The sequence below is a fragment of the Bactrocera dorsalis genome, chromosome 6, assembly GCF_023373825.1.
Source record: "Bactrocera dorsalis isolate Fly_Bdor chromosome 6, ASM2337382v1, whole genome shotgun sequence".
In the NCBI taxonomy this organism is placed as follows: domain Eukaryota; kingdom Metazoa; phylum Arthropoda; class Insecta; order Diptera; family Tephritidae; genus Bactrocera; species Bactrocera dorsalis.
In genome coordinates this window covers 3,177,980-3,203,503 of record NC_064308.1, presented here as the reverse complement: position 1 = coordinate 3,203,503, position 25,524 = coordinate 3,177,980, and the positions used below count along the sequence as shown (strand labels likewise).

General features: G+C 38.7%; 2 protein-coding genes across 17 annotated transcripts in view; both read right to left on the bottom strand.

Annotated features, from left to right (window-relative positions):
- Positions 1-25,524, bottom strand: part of LOC125779099 (glutamate receptor ionotropic, kainate 2) — a 2,985,835-nt gene that overhangs the window by 1,228,902 nt on the left and 1,731,409 nt on the right. The window lies entirely within an intron of this gene.
- Positions 849-3,266, bottom strand: LOC125779128 (activating transcription factor 7-interacting protein 1-like). Of its 2 annotated transcripts, none has more exons than XM_049459740.1 (2): positions 3,122-3,266; positions 849-3,063 (listed from the first exon to the last, which is right to left on the bottom strand). In XM_049459740.1, the coding sequence occupies exon 2, from the start codon at positions 1,624-1,626 to the stop codon at positions 1,207-1,209; it is 420 nt and encodes a 139-aa protein (XP_049315697.1). In that variant the 5' UTR covers positions 1,627-3,063; positions 3,122-3,266; the 3' UTR covers positions 849-1,206. The 2 variants fall into 2 exon arrangements, with proteins under 2 accessions (XP_049315697.1, XP_049315696.1); XM_049459739.1 differs by having other exon boundaries at positions 1,504-3,063.

The window sequence follows — 25,524 nt, the reverse complement described above, 5'->3', positions numbered from 1 at the left end:
ATGCCAAACCGCCCCCAATCTATTTGCGTGAGCGGAGCTCAAATGCGCTTGTCTCCAAACTAAGCAACATAATACCCCAAAACCAACCAAATGGAAGCGTTGAAACAATGATTTTGAACCTCACCCAATGTATTACACAATTTATGACTACAATGCAAAATATGATTCAAGAGATAATCAAATCACAAAACCAAATGTTGAAAATTTTTCTAAGTCGAAAATGAGTGTATTGAACATTTGCATATAGAAAGCTAATGGCAAACCAGCAATTTCCACATAGTGCCCTTGAAAAAAAGTAACATAGATGAAACAAAAATTAAAAAATGAGTGCATTGAACATTTGCAATGGAAAGCTAATGGTGTTAACAAACATAAATTGGAGCTTATTAGATTTCTTGATGAGAATAATATGCATGTTATGCTATTGTCAGAAACTCATCTTACGAGTATAAACAATTTCTTTACACCGGGACTTAGACTCTAGGGGTAATCATAATCCGGTGCAAATGGTCTTGCAAATGCATATTTCGGTGCAAGTGCAAAATATTTTTGCACCATGTTCTTAAACAAAAACAAATTACATGTGCTTTGCAAATGCAACACTGTTATGCAAATGCTACACTCAACCCCTATTGCATATGTGCAAATTAGTGTTGCTTTTCAAACAGCTGATTTCTTTTGCATACATATTTGTTTCGATTTTTGCGCGTAAGGTAAAATTTTTGGTAAGAAAAGAAATTTGAAAGAATTAACAATTTAAAACTTAATAAAACTATTTACAGCAATATGAGCGATAAAAAAGTGAAAAGGGAGCGACCGAACAAAAAATGGACAAAGGAGGAAATCAACAAGCTTCTGGATTTTTTGGAGGAAGCAGATGAAATTAAGGTAAACATTTTAAGAAGTTTGGAATGTATAAATGCTTACTTATTTGCTTTTATTAGGCTCCAACAGCACAATTTTTTTTACAAAAAATGCATTGTGGTTAAGGGAATCGAAGCCACGTGGGACTTGTGCGGTGGAAGGTACGCCACCTAAAAAGTACATTCAAAAAAGCGCATGATTATCGCACCTCAACTGGCGCTGGAATTGGTGAAATGGATGTGGGCGTTGGCAGTTTTGAAGGTAAATAATAAAAATTCAAAGTGCTTTGGGAACTTAAGTGATTAAATCTTTTACAGAAAAAATTGAGAAAATGTGCCCCCATTACCATCGGCTAAACAAAATTTTCGGAGCTAAGTCGCATGCGCAAAATAATTTCTGCGCTGTCGACACGGGCAATGACTTGCTGCTTATCGCGCCACAGCCGTCAACAATTTCACCGTCAACAATTTCCCCACCAGCAATATCACCGCTAATAATCTCCTCACCAGCAATATCACCGCCAATAGCCTCGCCATCAGCAATAGCACCGCTAATAATCTCCTCACCAGCAATATCACCGCAAATAGCCTCGCCATCAGCAATATCACCGCTAATAATCTCCTCACCAGCAATATCACCGCAAATAGCCTCGCCATCAGCAATATCACCGCCAATAGCCTCGCCGCCAGCAGTCCCACCGCCAACAGTTTCGCAGCAACCACTCTCACTTGGGGCTGATTTTCCACAATCAGTTAAAACCATGGCTAAAAAAATGAAAATGCAGGCTCCCAAAACATCAGCGGCTTGTTTGATGGTTTACCAGCAAAACAGAACAGAGTTGGAAAAAGAAAAGCTTCTATTTGAAAAAGAAAAGTTGGAGAAGCACCTAGAACTATCAAAAGCTGAAATTGAATTGAAAAAAGAAGAGCTAAAACTTAAGAAAATTAAATTGGAGCAAGATGAAAAAATAAGAAGGCTAGAAATAGAAAAAGACGAACGAATAGCTATGTATGAAATAAAAATGAAATACACGAAGTAATCCAAAATTTAACTTTTTTTATTCAAACATTAATGAATGTATTGCTAGCCTTTTAGTTTCCCCTTTTCTGTTTGGTTGTACATCCTCGCTTTCCTCGCCGTTGTCATCAGTGTACTCGTACGTGGTGTCCTCATCGAGATTTATATATTCGTTGTTTGTGCTGTCATCTTCTCGTAGTATGTTGTGCAATATACAACACACAACAAACCAATCACAACATAAATTGTGGCTTTCTTTATCTATAAGGCGTGCTCTGAACTCCTTAAGGCTGCAAAACCGCTCCTTCAATAGGCCGAAGCAATGTTCGACTCGAACTCGAAATTTACTGTGACGTAAATTGAAATTAATTCGAGAATTTATGTCTAGCACTCGAGCATTACTTCGGAATGGAGTTATCATAGTTTCGGACAAAGGATAGGCTGAGTCACCAGCTAACCACTGCTGTGACGAAAAAAATTTTTCTTTTTGCAAGAAAAGTGAGCTGCTGCGGTACACTCTCGCATCATGCCAACTGCCAACATGTCCCACCATTACGTGTCGTATTTTTAGTTTATAATCGCAAACTATTTGGGCTTTGATAGAGTAGATGTGCTTACGAGAAAAGAATGATGTAGGATCGATAACTGGCGATTCTGCTAGCTTTATCTCCGTACCATCAACATAGCCAATGCAAAATGGCATTTCAGAATACGTAGCATGTACAATTTCTGATCGCTCTGTTTCATTTGGCCAAAAAAGGAAGGAATCTCTTAACCTTAGTATAGCACTGAAAACTCTTTTTGTAATTATGGATAGAGTTCCACCATCTCCTACACCAAATAATGTTGCAATTTTTTTCAATGCAGCACCCTCTCCGCATGAGCCCAGACGATAAAGCACAATTGCTAGCTGCAAGTCCACAGGAATCTGTTTGGAGGAATGTGCTTTATTGAATTCCGGATCGTTCTTAATCAGCTCAAATATTTTGTTAAATTGTTCCTTGCTTACTCGAAGCATTTGGCGGAACCGGTTTTCGTCGAATTTATTTAAAATTTCATTTCGCCATACTGGTGACTTTGGGACTTCATGCTCAACTCCACGCCGGCATGAAAGCACTACTTCAACATTCGCATCCAATTCATCTAAAATTTTATCGACCGCCTCACCATCTTCGTCCACTTCTGTATAAAAAAAAAAGAACCATGAATATAAAAAAGATATTTAGTCACCAACTTTTACCTATTATATTAAGAATATCATTTGCCGTATTCTCTACCAAATAATTAAGAATTTTTTCCTTTTCGCTTTTTCTTGGCATGATTGCTATTGAAAATATTTACCAAATATTTTATTTCACAGTTGACAACTAGAAATCAGCTGTTAATTTTACAATGAACAGTGTTGCATTCAGATATAAAAAAACAGTCACTCACGATCTATTGTAAAATGCTACATTTACACTTTTGCATATGCAACGATGCATCGGATTCTGATTACCCTTTCTATGTTATAAATTAAAAAGATGGAAAAGCACATAGCCCACCACGCATTAGAGTCATGCTACAGCGCAGTTACAAGCTATAACAATATCAAGAAGCAAGTAAGAAAGGGCTAAGCTCGGTTGCAACCGAAAATTTTTTACTCTTGCAACTTGCAGGAATCAAAACCAGGGAAATACCTTATGAAAAACGTCAACCATAGAATCGGAATCTAACCAATTTTATATGTATATAAATACACCACACATATAACTTATATGTACACTGTCCTACATATTGTATATATTTGGCATAAGATTTGTTGAAAAACCAAAATCGTTATTTATAGTCATTATACAAAATCAGCCGGATGCTCGAAAATCCGAAGTCTTTTGGGAAATAGGTCTAGTTTTCGCCCAATTATATACATTTATTTATTTATTTATTTACAAGAATATTGAAACTATAACTAAATTACAGAACAATATATAAAGTAGAAGCTATGGCATCTGAGGCCTTAAGCTAATATGAATGTAGGTATATACAGTAGTGCAAATAATTTAGATGAAGTTAAGAGTGTTAGTGTGAGTGGTAAGGGTGGTTGATGTTAATTATACAGTATGCTGCGAAATAATAGTATGTTCATATTTCATTATATATATTACAAAACTTTAAATAATTTATTAGTGTTATTAAGTTATTAAATGTGGGATTTTTGAGTAGCTCTGAAGGTGTTGAGTTTGGAAGTGAAAGTCGGTAGGCGTCGAAGAATGTGCATGTATCGAGGATGTGTTGGGTACTGATTGTTTGATTATTGCAAAATTTACAGATGTTGGACAGGCTTTTGTCAATTAGGTGTTTATGTGTGAGACTATTGTGTCCTAGCCTTAGTCTTATAATTTTTGTTTGGTTTTTTCTAGTCAGAGAGGTTGTACTGATTTTTAAGTAGTCGTTGATTGTCTTGGAGTTTTGTGACATGTTTGAGTACCATTGTGAATGATTGTTGTTATCATTTTGGTGTTTTTGGAGGAAGTGTGATTTTAAAAAGCATTTTATGTCCGAGAAGACTACATTGGGTGTAATTGTGAGTGGAGCGTTTATAGCATTTTTAGCTGCTATGTCGGCACATTCGTTACCGGCTATCTGTACGTGACCTGGGATCCAAATTAATTTTAGCTTATTTGGTTTCTCTAGTAGAAACCTACGAATTGAGTTGGAATAGAAGTCCTGGTTGTTTATGTTTTTTATTGAGTCTATAGAAGAGAGGGAGTCAGTGCAAATTGCGAATTTGCCTGGTAACTTTGTGGCGTATTTGATAGCTTCGTGAATGGCAATTAGTTCGGCAGAAAAATTTGAGCTGTAGATGGGTAGGTGTGCGATTTTTATAATTTTTTTGTTTTGAATTATGCTGTAGCTAACCGTGTATAAGAATTTGAAATTACGGAGTTTTTCGATAGTTGTGTAAAATTGCTTTCTAAATACTAGTGGAAGAGTAACGTTTTTTTTGAAATGGGCTAGATTTGTGTTTATTGTTGAGTGATTCAGTTTCCAGTGCGGAGTTTTGGAGTTTTTGTAAGGCTTAAAATTTAATGGGATGTCGAATTGTTTTGCAAAGTTTGTTATCCTATTTAGGCAGGATGGAGTTTTATTAATTATTTTTGGAGGATTTTTGGATAGGAGCATGGGAAGAGGGGAGTAATCGTTGATTATGACCGATTTTATAAGTGTAGCTGTACTAAAATCTCTATTGGTGTTCAACAGTAGGATATTGGCCTCGGAGTTGAGGGATAGGATTGGGGTTGTTTTGAAAGCGCCAAGGGCTGTGCGTATACTGGAGTTGATGATTGAATTCAGCTTTCTTGTAGTCGATTTTGGCGCGTATGCGTATAGGTATATGCCGTAATTGATTTTTGATATAACCAACGCTTTTACTGCTAATAGTAATGACACTGTGTTGCAATTGTATCTTGTACTTGCGAGGCATTTTATGATGTCGAGTCGTTTTTTAAGTGCAGATACTAGGTAGTCGATGTGACTATTCCATTTGTATCTATTATTAAATATAAGTCCGAGTATTTTTAGGTTGTTAACGGAGCTTATGTTGATGTTGTTGCAGAGGGTGTTAACCTGGCAGTTGTGCTTTTTACATATGTGGATGTGTTTGCATTTTTGTAGTGATAGTTGGGCTCCTGAATTTTGGGACCAGTTGGTAATGTCGTTATGTAGGTTGCTGAGATCTATCGGAGTGTTTTTTGATCTGTTCATTTTTTTTATAATAATGAAGTCGTCAGCGTATGCCAGGAAGTTTAATTCCTTGTGAAGGGAAATGATGTTACTAAGCTTATTGTAGGCAATGAGGAAGAGTATAACGGATAATGGTGATCCCTGTGGGATACCATTCTATAGGGGATATTGTTGAGAATAATGTGAATTTATTTTTATTTTGATAGTTCTGTTGGTCAGATAATTCTTTATGTATCGGAAAATTTTTGGGCCGATATTCCAAAGTCTAAGTTGGTCCAAAATGGAGTGTAATCCCATTTTGTCAAAGGCTTTGGGGAAGTCTAGGGAGACGATTGATAGGTGTTTTTTGGCCGATAGGGATTGAGTGATCTGATAGTCTATAGATAGATATACTAGGAAATCCGATACTGATTTTCCCTTCCTGAACCCCATCTGATGACTATGTATGAGTTTGTCTGTGGCGACAAACCACCATAATCTATTGGCGATGATCTTGTCTAGTACTTTTGAGCAGCACGGATTGAGAGAAATAGGTCGGTATGATTTAATTAAGGTTTTATCGAGATCTGGTTTTAGTATGGGGATTACCGTACTATTTTTGTATATCTGCGGTAAGTATTGATTGAATATATTGTTGAATAGATCAAGGAGTCGGTGTTTTACGGTTTTTGGTAGATGCTGTAACATTTGGTAAGAAATACGGTCAACACCTGGTGTTTTGCCTTTGAGTTTATTTAGTGCAATGTCTAACTCCAAATAGCTGATTTTTTCTTCGATAAAGGAAGCAGATTTGCTGGGTATTAGCGTGTATGTCCCTTTCAGGGTGTCTTGTTTACATTGCTGAAATGTTGACGAGAAGTTACGGTTTTGTGCTTCTTTCGACCAAAATTGTCCAAATATATTCGCAATTTCCGCTTTTTCTGTAGTTATATTTCCATTTAACAGTTGGGTATCGATACAATGAATTGACGATCTGGGTTTTAGTCCGCAGAAGGAGCGAATAGTTGCCCATACTTTTCCTGGTTGTGTGTGCGGAATAATATTTGAAGTGAATTGACTAATAGACTCTGCTTTTGCTAGCTTTATGTTTCGCCTGAATTTTGCTTGAGCCTTTTTATATTGAATTATATTGTCGTTCGATATGTTTCTTTTTAATTTATTCCAATGGTGATTTTTTAATATTTTTAGTTCTTGTAGTGTGTTGTTCCACCACGGGACTGTATATTTTCTTTTGCATGATGTTTGGGGTATGGATTCATTGGCAGCTTGAAGTAAGATCCTGTGGATGTTTGCAGTTTCTTTGTTGATATTTGTGCTAACAGGTTTATTGTTGCTAAAATGACTTGCTAGGAGGTGGAACTGGGTCCAGTTTGCTTTAAATAGATTGAATTTGGGGCGGTTTGGGACTATTTCAGTGTTATTGTCAGGGAAGAGAGTAATTATTATAGGGAAATGGTCACTACCGAAGAGTTGCAACTCCGTTTTCCAATGGCTTTGAATGGCGATGATTGGGGATGCGATTGATAGGTCAATGTGTGTGAATGTGTGGTGGGTGGAGTAGTGGGTAGGCGAACCGTCGTTTAGTAGTGTTAGTAAGGATTGTGTTATAAATTTGGATATCGTTTTCCCCTTTTTATTATTGTTTTTGGCGCCCCAACTAGTGTGATGGGCATTGAGGTCACCCGTAATTAGTACAGGTAATCTGGATTGTGGAACAATGTTTTCTAAGTTATTGCAAGTAAGTGGTGTATTGGGTGGAATGTACGTGGAGCTGATTATGAATTTAATCTTAGATTGGATGATAACGTTCGTAACGTCAAAGTTATTTGCTGTAGAGTTGATATGTGTATGTTGCAAAGAGTTGTGGATAAGTAGTGCGGAGCCACCGAACGCGTTTCGTGTGGAGCCGGAGGTATATAAATGGTAGTTAATAGGTATAGGTAAATTTTGATCGTTTTGTATGTGTGTTTCTTGGAGAGAAACTACTTTCGGAGTATGTGATTTTAACAATAGTTGTAGGTCGATGTAGTTATTTGTGTATCCTTTTATATTCCATTGGAGTATAGTAAGTGACATGTTAGTGTATTGTATTAAATATGTACTTAAATGAATGTAATAAATATTCAGGTGGTAAGATAATTAGTAATACGATAATAAAATAATAAAAAAGAAGAAATATGTTGTTGTAAGGCCATTTACTCTTCCATAGTGAGACTGTCAAAGTCATCACTATCTTCTGTGTTGGGGTTGTTGTCTTCTTGTTTGTGATTGGCCTTTTTAAGTTTGTTTTTGCCTATTTGTTCCTTAGCGTTAGCTTTTAGTTGCTTGATCATGCTATTTGATGTTGCTTTTGGGAATATTTTGATTTTCGTTTCTGTCAGTTGTGCAGATTCGTACTGTTTATTTGTTGTTGAAGGGCGAACTACAGACGTATTAGTGTTGTCGTTTCCTTGGCTAGTGTTTGTATGTGTGAGATTCGTGCTGATCTTGCTGCGAGCCATGGTTGGAGCGTAGGTGGGTTGCGTCGAAGAGCGTTGAGTAGGTAGAGAGGAGTTGGAGTTGGTGTTGTTGTTGGACTGTTTGTTTTGAGAACTGTTGGTTGTCGTGAGAGTTGTTGCTAAGACCTCGTCGCTTGAGCTGTACACTGTTGGTGTTCGTAGAGTACTGGCAAATGTACTAGATTTTGTTTTTGTTTGTATATAGTGTGGGCAGTTTTGTGGTCCACTTTTTGAAGTATTTTAATAGCCTGAATTTCCTTTTGTTTAATGAATATAGGGCAGCTTCTAAAGTAAGGTGAGTGGTTGGCGTAGCTGGCGTTGTTTTCTCTGCAGTTATGGCAGACGGACGGGTAGTGGAACTTTTCAACCGAGTCTGGTGATGTATGAAAAGATTGCGAGCAATTTGAGCATAGTTTTTGGTTTTTACAGTATTTCGTGAGGTGTCCGTAGCGGTGACAATTTTTGCAGCGTAGAGGCAGGGGTATGTAAGGTCGGATGCGTACTTTTTCGTAACCGATAGAGATTGTGTCAGGTAGTGAGAGCGTTGAAAAGGTAATAATTATTAAACCGGTTTCCACAAGAGTTGAGTCATTATTGTTTTCTTTACGCATAATTTTTCGCACTTCACTTACGCTTTGATCTTTAAGTTCATCTAAGATTTCGTTTTCGGGTATTCCACGAAGGTCGTTGCAGTAGACAACGCCTTTGGTGAAATTTAGATTAGAGTGCATTATTATTTTTACTTGTATGTAAGGGGATAAATTTTTTAGTTTTTCGAGTTTCTGAGCTTGTGTGTGGTTCTTTGTTTTTATGAGAATATCGCCACCTCTGATTTTTTTGTACATGTCGACTTGCCCGCATGTACCGTCGATCACTTTTTTGATAAGGAATGGAAACACTTTAGTTAAGGTTTCGTCACTATTTATTCTTTTCATCACTAAAAATTTGGGTCCAGGAGATTTTATTTCCGTATTTTTTTGGTATGGTTGGGGGAGTAGCGGCGGAATCCCGTCCTCGTCGGGTGGGTCGTTCATTGCTTAAACTAGGTTTTACACAATTGCGCGATGAGAGTATTAATCACTTAATTCAACTTTTATCACTTATTTCAAGTCTACGCTTAGACGGTTGATTAACGAACTTACTCGCCTGAGAGCTGTACTCGAACTGTGAATTATATACATTTTAGGACTGTTATGAGTAAAACACCTTCTGAAATTTTCATTGAGATAACTCAAATATTGGCCGAGTTCGAAAATCTTTATATTAGATATATGGTGAGCAGGCTAGTATTGATCATTTTCTACCCACTTTCGATACACAAAATTACTATTGTTAGGAAAAGATTCTGTCTGAATTTTAATTGTTTACCTCACACATTGAATGATATTTTCGGTCCAAAGTCAGCAATTAATGCAGGGGTCCACAAATTTGGTACCTTTGGGCTTGAACAGTTTTGGTTGGATTTGAACAATTTTTTGTCATAAGGAGGCATACACTAAAGGCATTATTCGTACAAAGTTTAATCCCGTTATATTAATTGCTTCTTGATTTGCGTACTTAAAACTAAACAAATCAAGTGGAATTTAAAATTGTGCTATTTGGGAAGTAGACGTTTATTGTCTGATTTCACTCATTTCACATAAAAAAATGAAAAGAATGTCACCTTCCAAATTTTGTCGAAATCAATTTTTACACCGGCCTCTATAATGCCTTGTCATAATCTCGGCGGAAAAATTTTACGTTTCTGGCACATTTATTTATTGATTTTTCGCGCTTTTAGTAGTTTTAAACAATACTGTTATATGGGGAGAGAGCGGGGTTTTCATCCGATTTCATCCATTTTCACAAGTGGTTTAGGAGATACGCGCATTATACGTTTTAGGGATCGGGGCCACGCCTACTTTTACAAATTTTTTTATCCGTAGGTGCCTTTTACTACTGCAATTCCCTGTGCCAAATTACAAATTTATATTTTAATTTAGTCCTTAGTTGTAACACTTTATGTGTTTTCGGTGGATGGCGATTTGTGGGCATGGCACATCGATTACTCCCATCTACGAAATCTTACCTTTTAATACTAGGGAACCTGGAAAATATCTTAATTTTTACTCAAGTTACAGCTTGTACGGACAGACAGACAGTCAACCGGATATCAACTTTTCTCGTCATCCTAATATATATATATAACCTTATGTCTGTATCGATTAGTTTTAGGTGTTACGTACAATCGTTAGGTGAACAAAACTATAATACTATGTAGCAATTGGTTGCAAGACTATAAAAATCGCTGCAGAGACTTAAACCTGATGGCTATATACTACCTCAGTTTAAAATTATAGGCATTCATTTTAAAAAGTTCTTTACAGCGCTAGGTCATAGATTTGTAGTAGATTAAAATGCAAAATATATTTATTGAGGCTCACGCTGTTATAAATAGGCACAATTACTTTGGCATAATTTTTCCTGGTAAGCCGGCATATGGGCCTAGTGAACGTAAAATAATGCTAGATTTAATTGATTTTGCTGTAATCCAAAATATATATAGATAAATCGCACATAACAGTTGATACACGTACTAAACTATCTTCTGACCACTCTACTGTACTAATAAAGTCATGTGAACAACCCATATTCGTTAGCCCAAAAGTGGGCCTAACAGTCTGTAAAACGAACTGGCTAAAATAAGTGAATAGCCACATTAAGGGGGTATGCTAGTCTAGAAATTAAAAAAAAAATCGAAATTTTTTTTTATATTTTCAAAGTTTATCTATTCAAGAATATGTGTACAAGAGGATTTTTCAAAATTCAAATTATTTACGGTGATATAGTCATTTTTCTGACCCGGCATCCAAACTGGTTCGACCGGAACGCGAAACTTTAAACGCGTTTTTCTCAAAACTGACTTTTTTGGAACGAGTCTCACGATTTCTCAGGTTCTACTGGAGCGATTTACTTGAAAATTTTATTGAGTCTTCTTTGTAGGCTTGTCTATGGTTGGAACTAGCCCCATCCCCAAATTTTTATTTTTATTATTTTTAAAAAATTCGAAAGAGTCAGAAAAAGTGATCCAAAAACACTTTTTTTTTTAGGTAGTCGCCATCTTGTGAAAATTTTTTTTCCCACTTTTCCGTAGTTCCGACCATTGCGACATTATTCTAGATTAATGATCTTTTTTTTTTCTTGGTTTAAGATAACTAGGAGGGTTGAAATCACGTGGAAATTTTTAGAGACCCCCCATTTCGTCAGCTCATAATTTTTGAAATTTTTTACTTTTTTTAGTTTTTAATTTTTTTCACTCTAAAATTAACAAATAACTAATAAAAAAATAGATAGTAAAAATATTAATTGCCTACGACACTTTTAAAATTACCTGAAATTCATGCTTCTAGACTAGAATACCCCCTTAATATTGCGTACAAAATAAATACAGGAAGAGATATTGACGAAAGAAAAAGAGAACTTAATGATACAATAACTATCGCAGCTGTCTTAGCAACATCAAACACAACAAAAAGCCGCTTGGTCCCAGAAAAATCAGTAATAGAGAAATAGAAAAGCTTGTTAATGAAAAAAGGCGTGCAAGAAGAGAATGGCAGATAAATCGTTCATCTTCCACTCAGCTTCAATTAAAATCAGCTGTACGTAAATTCAAAAAAAAGCGCTAATCGCAAGCTTGTCCCAAATTCAAGCAAACAGAATTTTCTTTGGAAAGCCCAAAAGTTCATGAAGTTACCAGTAAACTTCAATATGCCAATATGTGATTTTGGTAGAAATTGGGCTCGAAATAAAGAAGAATAATTGTTTTGCAAATCGCCTACAAAGTACTTTAACCTAATTAGCCAAAGAACAACTTTAAGCTGTCAATCTTACCCAGTATAGCTAACGAGTCGCTCGAGTCTTTAAAGATTTCACCTTCTGAAATTATTATAATCATAAAAGAACTTAATCTAAAAAAGTCGCCAAGACAGGATAATATTACCCTAAAAGTACTAATTGAGTTACCAAATACTGCTGTAGAGGTGCTCTCTTTGCTCTTCAATGCATTTCTTAGTTTTGAATACTCTCCATGAAAAAAATCGCATATTTTAATATTCATACACACCAATCAGTCTTCTACCTCGACTTTCAAAAATTGTTTAAAAAGTTTTACTATCAAATAATATATTGGGTTGTCAAAAAAGTCTTGCGGTATTTTTATTGAATTAATTCGTGGGCACCCATACATCGAGCTTTTTAGTGACTCCAAGCTTCTTCAAATGGTTTATAACGGTTTGATGACTACCATGCCGGTCTTTTTCGACCAATTCAGCGATTTTATCGCAATTTTCAACGACAGGCCTTCCGGAGCGTGGCGCATCTTCGACCACCTCTACATCAGAACGAAAACGTTGAAACCATCGTTGTGCGGTGGAAATGGAAACTGTATCGGGTCCATAAACTGCACAAATTTTATTGGCGGCTTGAGATGCATTTTTGCCTTTATCGTAGTAGTACTGTAAAATATGCCATATTTTCTCTTTATTTTGTTCCATGTTTGCGACGCTATAACTCACGAACGACTTAAAAAAACGACAATCAATCAAACACGTGTTAGCGCGTGAAATGAGCTTTCCAAAAAGGTATAGCATGACCCGATTCGACGAATGAAACTAAAACTACGCGCTTTCAGCGCCAAATAGCGAAAATACTGCAAGACTTTTTTGACAACCCAATATAATATACTCGTATAGCGCACAAAAGAGCAAGTAAATACAGTGGCGTAGCTACAAATTCGGGCGCCCGGGGCCAAGGATGTTCTGTCCCCCTTTATCTACCTACCTACAAGTTTCATGAGGTGGTTCGAACAAAAGTGCATTTATATTCGATTTTAAGTATATAAAATTTGGGAACTAGATGCCACGCAAATTCTGAAGTTCCAAAATTCTCACAATACGGGTTTTGAAGAAATTGATAGTAAATTTACAAGACGTCTTATTAAAAACCATAGAAAAAACCCATTTCGCCCTATATCTTGTATACTGTTGATACAATTTGCAGGAATTTTTGCCCGAATTGGAGTTTTTAAATACCATTTTTGAAAATTTGGAGAAATAAAAGTATTTGTTACATTCAAAGCATAGGATAACTGTGAGAGTGACACGTCGCGACCACAGAGTAAAAATAAAGATACTGTTGGATCAAAGCTAGAAAAGTGCATCTTTAAGTTCTATCATTATTTTTAAGAAAGATTTAAGCCAAAAGATATAAGACAAATTCAAAAACTGAAGAGTATTCGAGTAAAAATTAATAATTTTCCTTGTTATTCAGATTATTACATTGTGAATGTACAACTCTTTATCTTTTGTAATAAATTTTGTAAAAATATTGTTGAAGTATTTTTCTGAATATTAAAAAACATCGAAGATCGTTTTGTCGCCCCCAAGACGTTGCGCCCGGGGCGACGGCCGCCTTCGTAATGAACAAAAGTGTAAGCATATTATATTTTCGCTAAGACCAAAAGATGTTCGGCAGTAAAAATAAACATTATTTAGTACCCTAAGTGGACGAAGTAACATATCTTGGTATTCACCTAGACCATTCTGGTCACATGGAGAAAACATGTGTCCACTAATAACTTGTTTGAAGATACCAGCTGCAAATTTAAATTGGCTTTTAAATAAACACCCTGAACTTAGCCTAGACAACAAAGTGCTTTTATACATTGCGACCATAAAACCGATATGGATGTATTGCATTCAACTGTGAGGTACGTACGACCTGTGCAACTAATATTGATATAAAAGTTCCAATCGAAAATGCTTAAAACAATTACAGTACATGCGTAATGGAAATATCAATAAAGATCTCGGTATTCCTATGGTAAAGAAAGAAGTAGAGGACAGCAGAATGAAATATTTATGTAAACTCCAAGATTGTCCAAACCTGTTGCTAATGCTTTGGTACATTCCGGCGATCAAACACGCCTGAAAAGAAGAGATATGACTGAGTACTGAAGAGCAACGTACGCTAAAATAGCTCAATAATGTCCTTGAGCTTTTCTAGTCTTTAAATAGATTTAAGATTTTATTACTTATTGTTAGGCTTTAAGAAAAGCAGATCCAATAAATAAAGAAATGTTGAAAAAAAAACTTTTATTCAACTATGGAAATGGAAGATTTCAAAATGACAACAACGCTTTATGAAAAAGCAAAGCACTCATACCGATTTTGGGGATACGTTAACAGCAAAAGATCCATTTACCTTACTCAGAAGACCCTAGGAGAAGTAAGAGAGGTAATTCAAAACGTGTCCCTAACAAATTACGATTTGATTGTGTTCATTTAGTGAACCAATATGAAAATAAGATCATTTTTAACCTACCCCGAGTGACTCAAGAAGCAGGTTGTAACGGTTGATAACGTTTTAACTAATTTAACCAACCTTGAAATTGACAGCTGAGACCTGATATTGATATATCTTTGTAGTTCAAAACTACCTAAGCACTTTAGAATCCTTTGAACATTCCCTATCAAATAACTCGAACTTACCGACGTGGTAAAATTTTTACAGTTTTTTAACCCACAAATTCAAAACCCTCGAAATCAATAGCAAGATTACCCCCATTCCACACCGCTACAGTTAAAAGAGCAGACGGAAAAAATTATAACAGTTTTTATGCAAACGTACCTGAAAGGCCAACTGTTGGACCCTCAAGTACCCTAAAAAATAATAACTTCAACTTGAAGGAAATGAGGTCCGATGATACCGTCATATGGATGATATATATGAGAGACACGTATCTCCACCATAAAAAATATGGTTATTTCTATAACTGTTTGGCCATATCGCATTGCTATAATATTTGTACGCAAATTATCGTTTCGTAAATGTCACAAAATGTCTGATACACAGAGAATCCAGCTTTCGACCTGAATCCACACCGGAATACAAAAGTTACTGGTTCGAACCCTGATAACGCTTCAAGTATCGCATTAGCCACCCAAAGCACAAATACAAATCGGCAAACCTCAAAACCCACCCAACCCAATGGTTTAGGTAGAACGTAATGGCCAACGATATTCCGCGAGAGCCCTTATTGAATCGGGATCGGAAGCCACACTTATATCTCGAAGACTTCAAAAAAGTTTGGATATACCCACCCACTCTGTATTAGCCCAAATGACTAGATTGAATAGTACAGTTTCTGCAACACCAACGAGTGTTTGTGAAATCATACTTTGCTCACCCTTAAACACGAATTACATATATGCTATCAGCACAAGCATTTGTACTGAATAACCTAACTGATAACCCTCATACGCGATAGATCCAAAGCAAGGTTTTAAAAACCTTGGATTCACTTTAGCAGAGACCCAACTCTACAAATCCAGACCCGTTTTTATACTCATCGGTAGTGATATCAACCCAAGTATTATACTCGGTGGAGTAAAAAGTAACATACTAGGTTCACTATTAGTATAAGCGAGCCTTACTCAAAGGATCCGAGGTAAAGATAGAATATGACAAAGCAATTATGGAATATTTGGAACTCGGACAAATGAAGAACTTAGAATATGATCATTCTGTTAGAGCGATCTAATACCATTTACGGCACCATGTAGTCTTTTGACCCGACCGTAAAACCACGAAATTACATGTGTACAAGAAACTCACCCACTAGCAGCCAAAATACTTCGCCAGAAAATATATGACTTAGCTAGATCCCATGACCTAATCACGGAAAATTCAGCACGCTATGAACTATTTCTGCTCTGAAGTTCCCAGGATACGCACTGCGAAAATGGGCCTCCAATCACCCACACATTCTGAAAGGCCTTCTAGAGGATCATCTCTAAGACACCGAATCACTCAACCTTCCTGAACCCGAAAACACGAAACTCCTGGGCATTTCATAGAATTCAATAAAGGATTAATTTTTCTTCCTCGTCAATCCAATGGAGAAAAAACCCGCCCACACCAAATGTGAAGTTTCATTAATCATGACGAAATAATAATGCAACAAATATGGCTAGATAAATCTGACGGGAATGAAAGCCTAAAGCCACTGAGCCTTCACAGATGGAACAGTATCGTCAAGGAGTGAAATACCCATATGGACCCATTTTTCCCCCCTACCCATTATGGAATTCCCCTGCTTCTCTGGTGCTTCAGAAAAAGCATTTGCCGCAACATTCTATTTTAAGTCTTAGTTAGATATAAAATATGGACAACTTTCTTAGTGACAAAAACTAGAGTTGCTCCCATTAAAACCGTAGCCCTACCCACATTGGAACTCTGCGGACGGTCCTCCTAGCTAACATTGTTGACTCTACTCTACCTCAACTACACCTTACTCAATATAGAAGTTTCTTTTGGACTGACCACCACAATTATCGCTTTGTTTAACAAACCACCATGTTCATGGACTACTTTCGTTTCTCAACTAATCACTGCAATCACCGATAAAGTGGGAAAGTCAAGACAATTCCTCAGACTTGGTAGCCGAGGATGTACCTCCAAAGAACTATGGTGGCACGGACACCAATGGTTACAACAACAAACAACACGAATGAAGTTAGTTATTTAAAGTTCATTATTGACTTTAAATCCGTTAAATGAACTTAAAGGAATTATACGAAGTGACGGAAGATTAACCAATCCCGCAGTACTATCATATAATGCGCGTCACCCTATCTTACTACCTTATAGTAATCGTATATCAACAATTCACCCATTTAACAACATTACACGGCAGTTTAGTTCTCTTACAAATATAATTCTGGATACCCAAAGCAAAGAACTATCCTAACCAGGACATTTGCTGCCACTGGTATAGCCTTTGCTGGACCCTATGACATCAAAAACTACACTGGGAGAGCATGTATGTATAATCATCGAAGGACATATAAGTGCATTTGTATTATTTTCAACTAAGGCAATACATCTCGAACCCGTTAGCGATCTCACTATGCAAGCTTTTCTAGCAGCATTCACCCATTTCTTCTCAAGGCGTGGATGTCCCGTCAATCTTTATTCAGACAACGGAACAAACTTTATAAGTGCTTCACAGTTACTAAATAAAGATCAGAGAGAATTCGTACAGACACTTCGAGCTCAAGCTACATCTCTCCATAATCATCAAAATATCTCATGGCACTAACCCACCAGGATATGTGTGGATTATAGGAAGAAGGCGTAAAAAGTCCAATAGTATATTTAAAAAAGATCGCAAATCTACAGAAATTCACCATTGAAGAATTTGCCACCTCATTAACCCGTATCGAAAGTTGTTTAAACTCTCGGCCAATAAGCCCTATAAGCGAGAACTCAACAAACTTGAAACCTTGAACTCCAGGACACTTCCTTCTACGTACCGTACTAGTTACTGCCGAACCTAATATAGAGGACGCGAACAGATGGCAGAAATTAAAAATACTTTGCCAGCACTTTTTTAAGAGATGAAAGAAAGAGTAAGGTACCTTAATAATCCCACACAGGTTCCAATACACAGCAACCATCCACGACAGCCTTACCCCATGGTACTCAAAAGTACAATGGATCAAATCAATACGCTGATCAGCGCCCTGAAAATACCAAGTATTTTCAGAACCAATTGGCAGTGTGGAATGGACACACTATCCACTTTGGTAGGGTTCGAAGCTCATCTAAAACCTCTGCCGTACTTTGGGTCCGGCATCCGGTTGCAATACAACTCCACATTGAGTGATCAAAACACTCTTTTCGCATTTGGGTATAAACCACAACAACCACGATACTCCCCGAGGGGCCATGCAGCATGAACAGGTTGGAGCGAACTCCAAGGGCTCCTGCTTCGCGTGGTACCTGAATTAAGTCTCCGGTCAGACCTCACAACGCCCCTTACTTAAGTTACCAAACTGAATTTTCCAGTGCGCTCATCAATGCTTGGCAATCGCGCGCTCTGCGATGCCGCAATATACTGGGCAGACAGCGGACATCATAAGATGTGGCGCCGGCTTACCATTAAAGTGGCAATTGCGACCGACCTTCGCAAACTTGGTGTTTTTGACCACCTTGTCCCTTTCCTTGATGGAGGTGGTCCGGATGACCCCTTTAATTGGCTTCAGTGCGTGCACAGGCACGCCAAACTTCCTTCACAACTTTCTTGACCACATCTTTGGATGAGGTGGCAGTAGCCTTGCTTCTGACCACAACAGACCAGGTCTCCACTGGTTTAGACACCTTTGGCGCTACTGCCTCCAGCACTGGTGCCGGTGGGGCAGGCGCCGTAGTCACAGGAGCCTCCATATTTCTGGTCTGATCCTCTTTTCCGTCCTTTACCTCCTTTATTTTTCTCCTTCCTTCCGCTGTCCGTTGTCTCCCTTACTTTTTCGGATTTGCCCAAGCGCGCCTTCCTACGCGGTAGGAGCTTTCGGGGCTGGCTCGCTCTATCATCATCGGATGACTCCACAGCGACCACCATGAACCGTGAACCATCGCTCCTCCCGAGGAACTCTGCTCCTCTTTTACGTGCTGCAGACATCTCTGGCACGCTCAGTACCAAAACACAGTTCGTGTACCTGCACAACGAAAAGTTTTCTATCTGCTCACTTTTGGGAAATACCCAATACGCACTTGGTATTTTATTTTAAAATTCCCACAGGCAATCACGTCCCGCGCACACTTTTTGGGAAAATTCCACACTGTACTTGTGTCTATTTTTCGAACAATATTTGGGAAAATCTCACACTGCACTCGCGCCTGTCGTTTATTGTTTGCACAAAATTTGGGAAAATCCCATACTGTTTTTGCGTCTACTTTTCGGGAAATATTTGGGAAAATCCCACACTGCACTCGCTTTTGTTCGTACAAAATTTGTGAAAACCCACACTAAATTTGCGTCTATTGTTTGTCGCACATAATCTGTGAAAATCCCACACTAATCCACTTTTTCTTGGGAACTACTCAAGGTATGTTGTCCCGCACTATATTTGCGTCTATTGATCGCACACTGTCAACAAACAACGCACCGTCAACTGAATTGTCCACGCACACGTCCGTCCGCTTCGGCTGTTCACAAGCAACTAAGGTCGCACAAGACAGTAGGATACACATGTTGAAATCGATGTTCCATTTGTCATGGGAAACATCGTTCATCCCTACATGGACAACCGAGGCTTTACCCAGCCAACAATGTAAGTGATGGTGATGAGAAATCAAAATCTCAACTACTTGAGATAAAGGCCCTCATACCATCTTTGCTGGCTAAGCAGACCCTCATACCCACAATGATGATCCGTTTGAAAAGCGATGCAATAGGACATTAAGTTCGAACAATTTTAAACCTTAACCTTGAACTTACCAATATAACGGTCGAACTCCTAAAAAAAATTGAAATTGCTAATCACGTATCTCAAAACTTATCGTATGTGTAGCATAAAAATGAGCTAAAATAATGAAAATAAGTTTTGTTTGGAATACAGAGAGTCTTAAGTGACGATGCCCAAACGCCTTTTGAACACTTAGTCCTCGCTGACTCTCAATTCCAGACTGAAGCCTGACTGGTACTTTACAACCATCTAATTTTACTAATTACTAAGTACCCTAACTCATTTCAAAACGTTCAATTAATATATGTTACTCTACTAATACACAATTATTTCACAGTTTCTCCAAGGTGGACGAGATGTTTAATACAACAAATATTCCTTTGCATTACTCCCACAAATTACATAACCTAATGAAGGTGCAGTGCAGAGGAGTATCAACCGCCTCAACTTCGCTCAACACATACGAAACAGGAGAAAAGAAGCAGTAATTTTTCCCGCGTTAGTAAGACATTTTATAGTTACAATGTAATAAAACATACCATAGTAAAACATACCATACTTCACCATAAAAATCAGTATAAAAAAATAAATATTACCTCAAGCTATAACATAAAATAATATGTATACAGGTACAACACAAGAATCCACACAAAATTTAGCATTGATACTCCACAGCGAAGAAATTAACGCTCGCTCAAGGATATCATTTATCGTGATAACAATATAATCTTCTTCTTCTTAATTGGCGAAGACACAGCTTACGCGATTATAGCCGAGTTAACAACCGCGCGCCAGTCGTTCCTTCTTTTCGCAACATGGCGCCAATTGGATATTCCAAGCGAAGCCAGGTCCTTCCAACGGAGTGGAGGTCTTCCTCTTCCTCTGCTTCACCCGGCGGGTACTGCGTCGAATACTTTCAGAGCTGGAGTGTCTTCGCCCATCCGGACAACATGACCTAGCCAGCGTAGCCGTCGTCTTTTAATTCGCTGAACTACGAGTATGTGAATGTCGTCGTATATCTCGTACAGCTCATCGTTCCATCAAATGCGATATTCGCCGTGGCCAAAGGACCATAAATCTTTCGCAGAATTTTTCTCTCGAAAACTCGCAACGTCGACTCATCGATTGTTGACATCGTCCAAGCCTCTGCACCAATTAGCAGGGCGGGAATTATGAGTGACTTATAGAGTTTGGTGTTTGTTTGTCGAGAGAGGACTTTGCTTCTCAATTGCCTACTTAGTCCGAAGTAGCACCTGTTGGCAAGAGTTATCCTGCGTTGGATTTCCAGGCTGACATTGTTGGTGGTGTTTACGCTGGTTCCAAGATAGACGAAATTATCTACAACTTCAAAGTTATGACAGTCAACAGTGACGTGAGTGCCAAGTCACGAGTGCGACGACTGTTTGTTTGATGAGGCCGATGATATCAATATCATCGGCATACGCCAGCAGTTGTACACTCTTATAGAAGATGGTGCCTTCTCTATTTAGTTCTGCAGCTTGTATTATTTTCTCCAGAAGCAGGTTGAAAAAGTCGCACGATAGGGAATCGCCTTCTCTGAAACCTCATTTGGTATCGAACGGCTCGGAGAGGTACTTCCCGATTCTGGCAGAGCTTTTGGTGTTGCTCAACGTCTGCTTACACAGCCGTATTAGTCTTGCGGGGATACCAAATTCAGACATCGCGGCATAAAGGCAGCTCTTTTCCGTGCTGTCATAAGCAGCTTTGAAATCGATGAAGAGGTGGTGTGTGTCGATTCTCCCTTCACGGGTCTTTTCCAAGATTTGGCGCATGGTGAATATCTGGTCGGTTGTTGATTTGCCAGGTCTAAAGCCACACTGATAAGGTCCAATCAGTTTGTTGACGGTGGGCTTTAATCTTTCACACAATACGCTTGATAGAACTTTATATGCGATGTTGAGGAGGCTAGTTCCACGGTAGTTGGCGCAGATTGTGGATTGGGCAGAGCACACTTAGATTCCAATCGTTGGGCATGCATTCGTCCGCCCATATTGCACAAACACGCCGCCGTGTTTGAATAGCTCGGCCGGCAATCCATCGAACCCTGCCGCTTTGTTGTTCTTCAGACGGGCAACTGCTATTCGAACATCTTCATGGTCGGGTAGTGGAACGTCTGCTCCATCGTCATCGATTGGGGAATCGGGTTCGCCTTCTCCTGGCGTTGTGCGTTCACTGCCATTCAGCAGGCTGGAGAAGTGTTCCCTCCATAATCTAAGTATGCTCTGGGCATCGGTAACTAGATCACCTTTGGGGGTTCTACAGCAGTGTTCTCCGGTCTTGAAACCTTCTGTAAGCCGCCGCAGTTTTTCGTAGAATTTTCGAGCATTACCCTTGTCGGCCAGCTTATCAAGCTCTTCGTACTCACGCATTTCGGCCTCTTTCTTCTTCTGTCTGCAAATGCGTCTCGCTTCCCTCTTCAACTCTCGGTATCTATCCCATCCCGCACGTGTTGAGGTCGATCGCAACGTTGCGATGTAGGCAGCCTGTTTTCTCTCCGCAGCGACACGGCACTCCTCGTCGTACCAGCTGTTCTTTTGCACTTTCCGAAAACCAATGGTTTCGGTTGCAGCTGTACGTAAGGAGTTTGAAATGCCGTCCCACAGTTCCTTTATACTGAGTTGTTGACGAGTGCTCTCAGAGAGCAGGAATGCAAGCCGAGTAGAGAATCGTTCGGCTGTCTGTTGTGATTGCAGCTTCTCGACGTCGAACCTTCCTTGTGTTTGTTGGCGTGCGTTTTTTGCTGGAGGCGGGTGCGCATTTTGGCTGCAACAATATAGTGGTCCGAGTCGATGTTAGGACCTCGGAGCGCACGCACATCTAAAACACTGGAGACGTGTCTTTGGTCCATCACAACATGATCGATCTGGTTGGTAGTTTTTCGATCCGGAGACAACCAGGTAGCTTGATGAATCTTCTTATGCTGGAATCTAGTACTACAGATAACCGTATTTCGGGCCCCGGCGAAGTCGATTAGCCTCAACCCATTTGGAGATGTTTCCTCGTGGAGGCTGAATTTACCGACCGTAGTGCCAAAGATACCTTCTTTGCCCACCCTGGCGTTGAAGTCGCCAAGCACGATTTTGACATCGTGGCGGGGGCATCTCTCTCGCTCCAAGCACTCATAAAAGACATCCTTGGTCACATCGTCCTTCTCTACCGTCGGGGCGTGGGCGCAAATCAGCGATATGTTGAAGAACCTCGCTTTGATGCGGATTGTGGCTAGACGTTCATTCTCCGGAGTGAATGATAGTACTCGGCGACGGAGTCTCTCTCCCACCACAAATCCCACACCAAACTTGCGCTCCTTTATAAGGCCACTGTAGTAAATGCTACAAGGACCTACTCGTAACTGTCCTTGTCCCGTCCATCGCATTTCTTGGACGGCGGTGATGTCAGCCTTTATTTTCACGAGGACATCAACCATCTGGGCAGCGGCACCTTCTCAATTAAGGGACCGGGTATTCCAACTGCATGCCCTCAAATCATAGTCCTTAATTCGTTTGCCATGGTCGTCATCAAAAGGGGGGTCTCTCATTCGAGGCTGTTGGTGGTTTTTCATTGGGGTTGTTTTTTACGTGGCGGGTCCCAAACCCAGCGCACAACCCTGGGGAGGGAATATTTCGCCTTCTCACTTTAGCTCGCCTTTTAACGGATGTTCTTAGCCTACCCAGAGGATACTTGGTCAAAGAGCGGAAGTCGTGAGCTGCTTGAGTCATATGTAAAAGAATCGTTTCTGGCTACTCCAAGGTAAATGGCGATCAGAGAACTTTCCTTACTTGCGTGAACTTCTACACATGACTCCATACTAAATAAATATGTTATTAAAATACAAAAAGAATTTGACGCTAACCACGAAAAACTAATGGCATAGGTGAAGAAGACTATTTTAAGTCAAATTCTAATGACAACATAACAGAGCAAATTGAAGAAATGATTCAACAATTCAAACAAGCTCTTAAAGATGAAGTTGAATTTCCATTGTCAGAAAGAAAACAGAAACATCAAACTGACACACAAGGACAACAGCAAACTCCGTCAGATAGGAAATTTGCTATTTTTAGAAGGAAAATTGAGAACCTTCGGAAGCAAATGGCTGACTTGAGTTTCGAAGTGGTTGTCAACTCTGATCAATTAGTATATATAAAAGCGCTGTTTAACAACATAGTTAATTTAATTTCGAAATTGAGCAAGCTTACGACGCAATAGTAGCACAATATCATAAAGAGCTCCCTCGTCTAAAAAATGGCTTAAAAATTGAATAGCCAAAAATAGCATTTCGTCATAATGTGGAATTGGAAAAACTGAAAATTCCAAGTTTCTATGGGGAAATAAAAGAATGGGCTAATTTTTTCAACGTGTTCCAAGACATGGTACATAACAACGATCAAATATCTTGTTCTGAAAAAATGCTACGTTTACGCCTTTGCTTGACAGGTGAAGCTGTTCGACTGATTCAACATTTGCAGATATCAGCCGATAATTACAAAGCACCGTAGAGTATCCTTAAAGAAAGATACGACAATAAACGGATTTTGTTCACGACACAGTGGGACGGAATAATGGATCAGTCAGTCATTAATAGTGACAACGCCGAAAGTGTAAAGCAGCTGTCAAACCTCAAGTCATTGGGCGTTAAAACAGAATAGGCTGATCCCTTTATCGGTCGAATCATTGTACAGAAGCTAGACAAGGAGGCGCTCAGATTATATGAGCAGTTTGTAAGAAAGACCAGGGATATTCAGAAATTATCTGACATTCAAGGATTTCTGGGCCAGCACTTTCAGACATTAAAAGCAGTAGAGGATAAGCAACAATTGTATAAAAACCGCAAGCTGCAAACATATAAAGCAAACCATATATCTTTCAACGCAAGGCAGCAAAGTATAAAATGTACCTATTGCAAGATATTAGGACATATAATTACTGATTGCCGAAAATTTAAGATTAAATCTTTAGAAGAAAGTCGTAAGTATGCAAAAGATAAAAAAATTTGCTGCAGATGCCTCAACCATGATTGGTTCGAAAATTGTGATAATAATTTAAAATGCAAAATATGCAATAAAAATCATAACGAACTTCTACATCCAGAGTCTGGGGATAGTAAAGCATCAATGTCTACAAAATCAACATCAACAAAAGTAATTCTGGCCACAGCTCAAATAAAAGCAAAAGCGGCGAATGGCGAATATATAGTATATTGTTAAGAGCTCTAATTGATCAAGGGTCTCAGATAACATCCATATCTGAAGAAGCAGCGCAGATATTAGGTGCACCAAGGACAAAAATTCCAACAAAACTCCATGGGCTGGGAGGTGTTGTAGTTGGCGAATCAAAATTTAAGGTTCAGGTACAAATAAAACCAAGATTTCGAAGCAAACATGTGGAAAAAGTAGATGCAGTAGTTTTATCATTACTGACCACTGCTTAACCAGATCAATCATTTAAATATGATATGAAACAATGGAAAAACTATACACTTGCTAACTGATTAATTGTATCTCCAATACACTGTGGAGCACACACCACCGCCTCGACCAAAACAAAAAACACCCTATACACTTTAGTTTTTAACAATTTTATTTATAAAATAAATTTATATTTTATAAAGTGATATAAGCCTCGACGGGATGGAGAGACTTGAATTCTGAGACGAGGTGCCGGAGCTGGCGATCGAGGTTCCGCGGATCGAGGTCGCCGCGCAGGGTATAAACGAATCTCCAGTAGACGAACGTTGATAGCGAATGTCCATGTGTGGCTTCTGTAGATCGAATTGTCTTATTGAATGTTGATGAGCGCAGTGCCTGTTCGAGTGTTAACGTGCGAATCCATCCCGTCGAGGCTCGAAGCACCACATATGTTTACTCACTTGATTTTGGAGCCTTTTCCAGACGCCCAATTATTCCGACACCTTTGACTTCCGTTAGTAACCACCAGTTGTGGGTGGTTTGTAAGCCACTTTTGCACGTATGTATGTATTTAGAAACTGATTAGCAAACACTTTCGAAAGTAAATATGGATTTAGGAAATTATCAGCACGCACTTTGAACGTATGTATGTGAAAATGAGAATTTAGCAGCAACCACTTTGAATGTATGTATGTGAAAATGAAAATT

Coding starts and splice junctions, on each gene's coding strand:
- LOC125779128 (XM_049459739.1), bottom strand. CDS start 3,200: ATGCCAAGAAAAAGCGAAAAGGAAAAAATTCTTAATTATTTGGTAGAG. Junction 3,064..3,121: donor TGATATTCTTAATATAATAG/GTAAAAGTTGGT, acceptor TTTTTTATACAG/AAGTGGACGAAGATGGTGAG.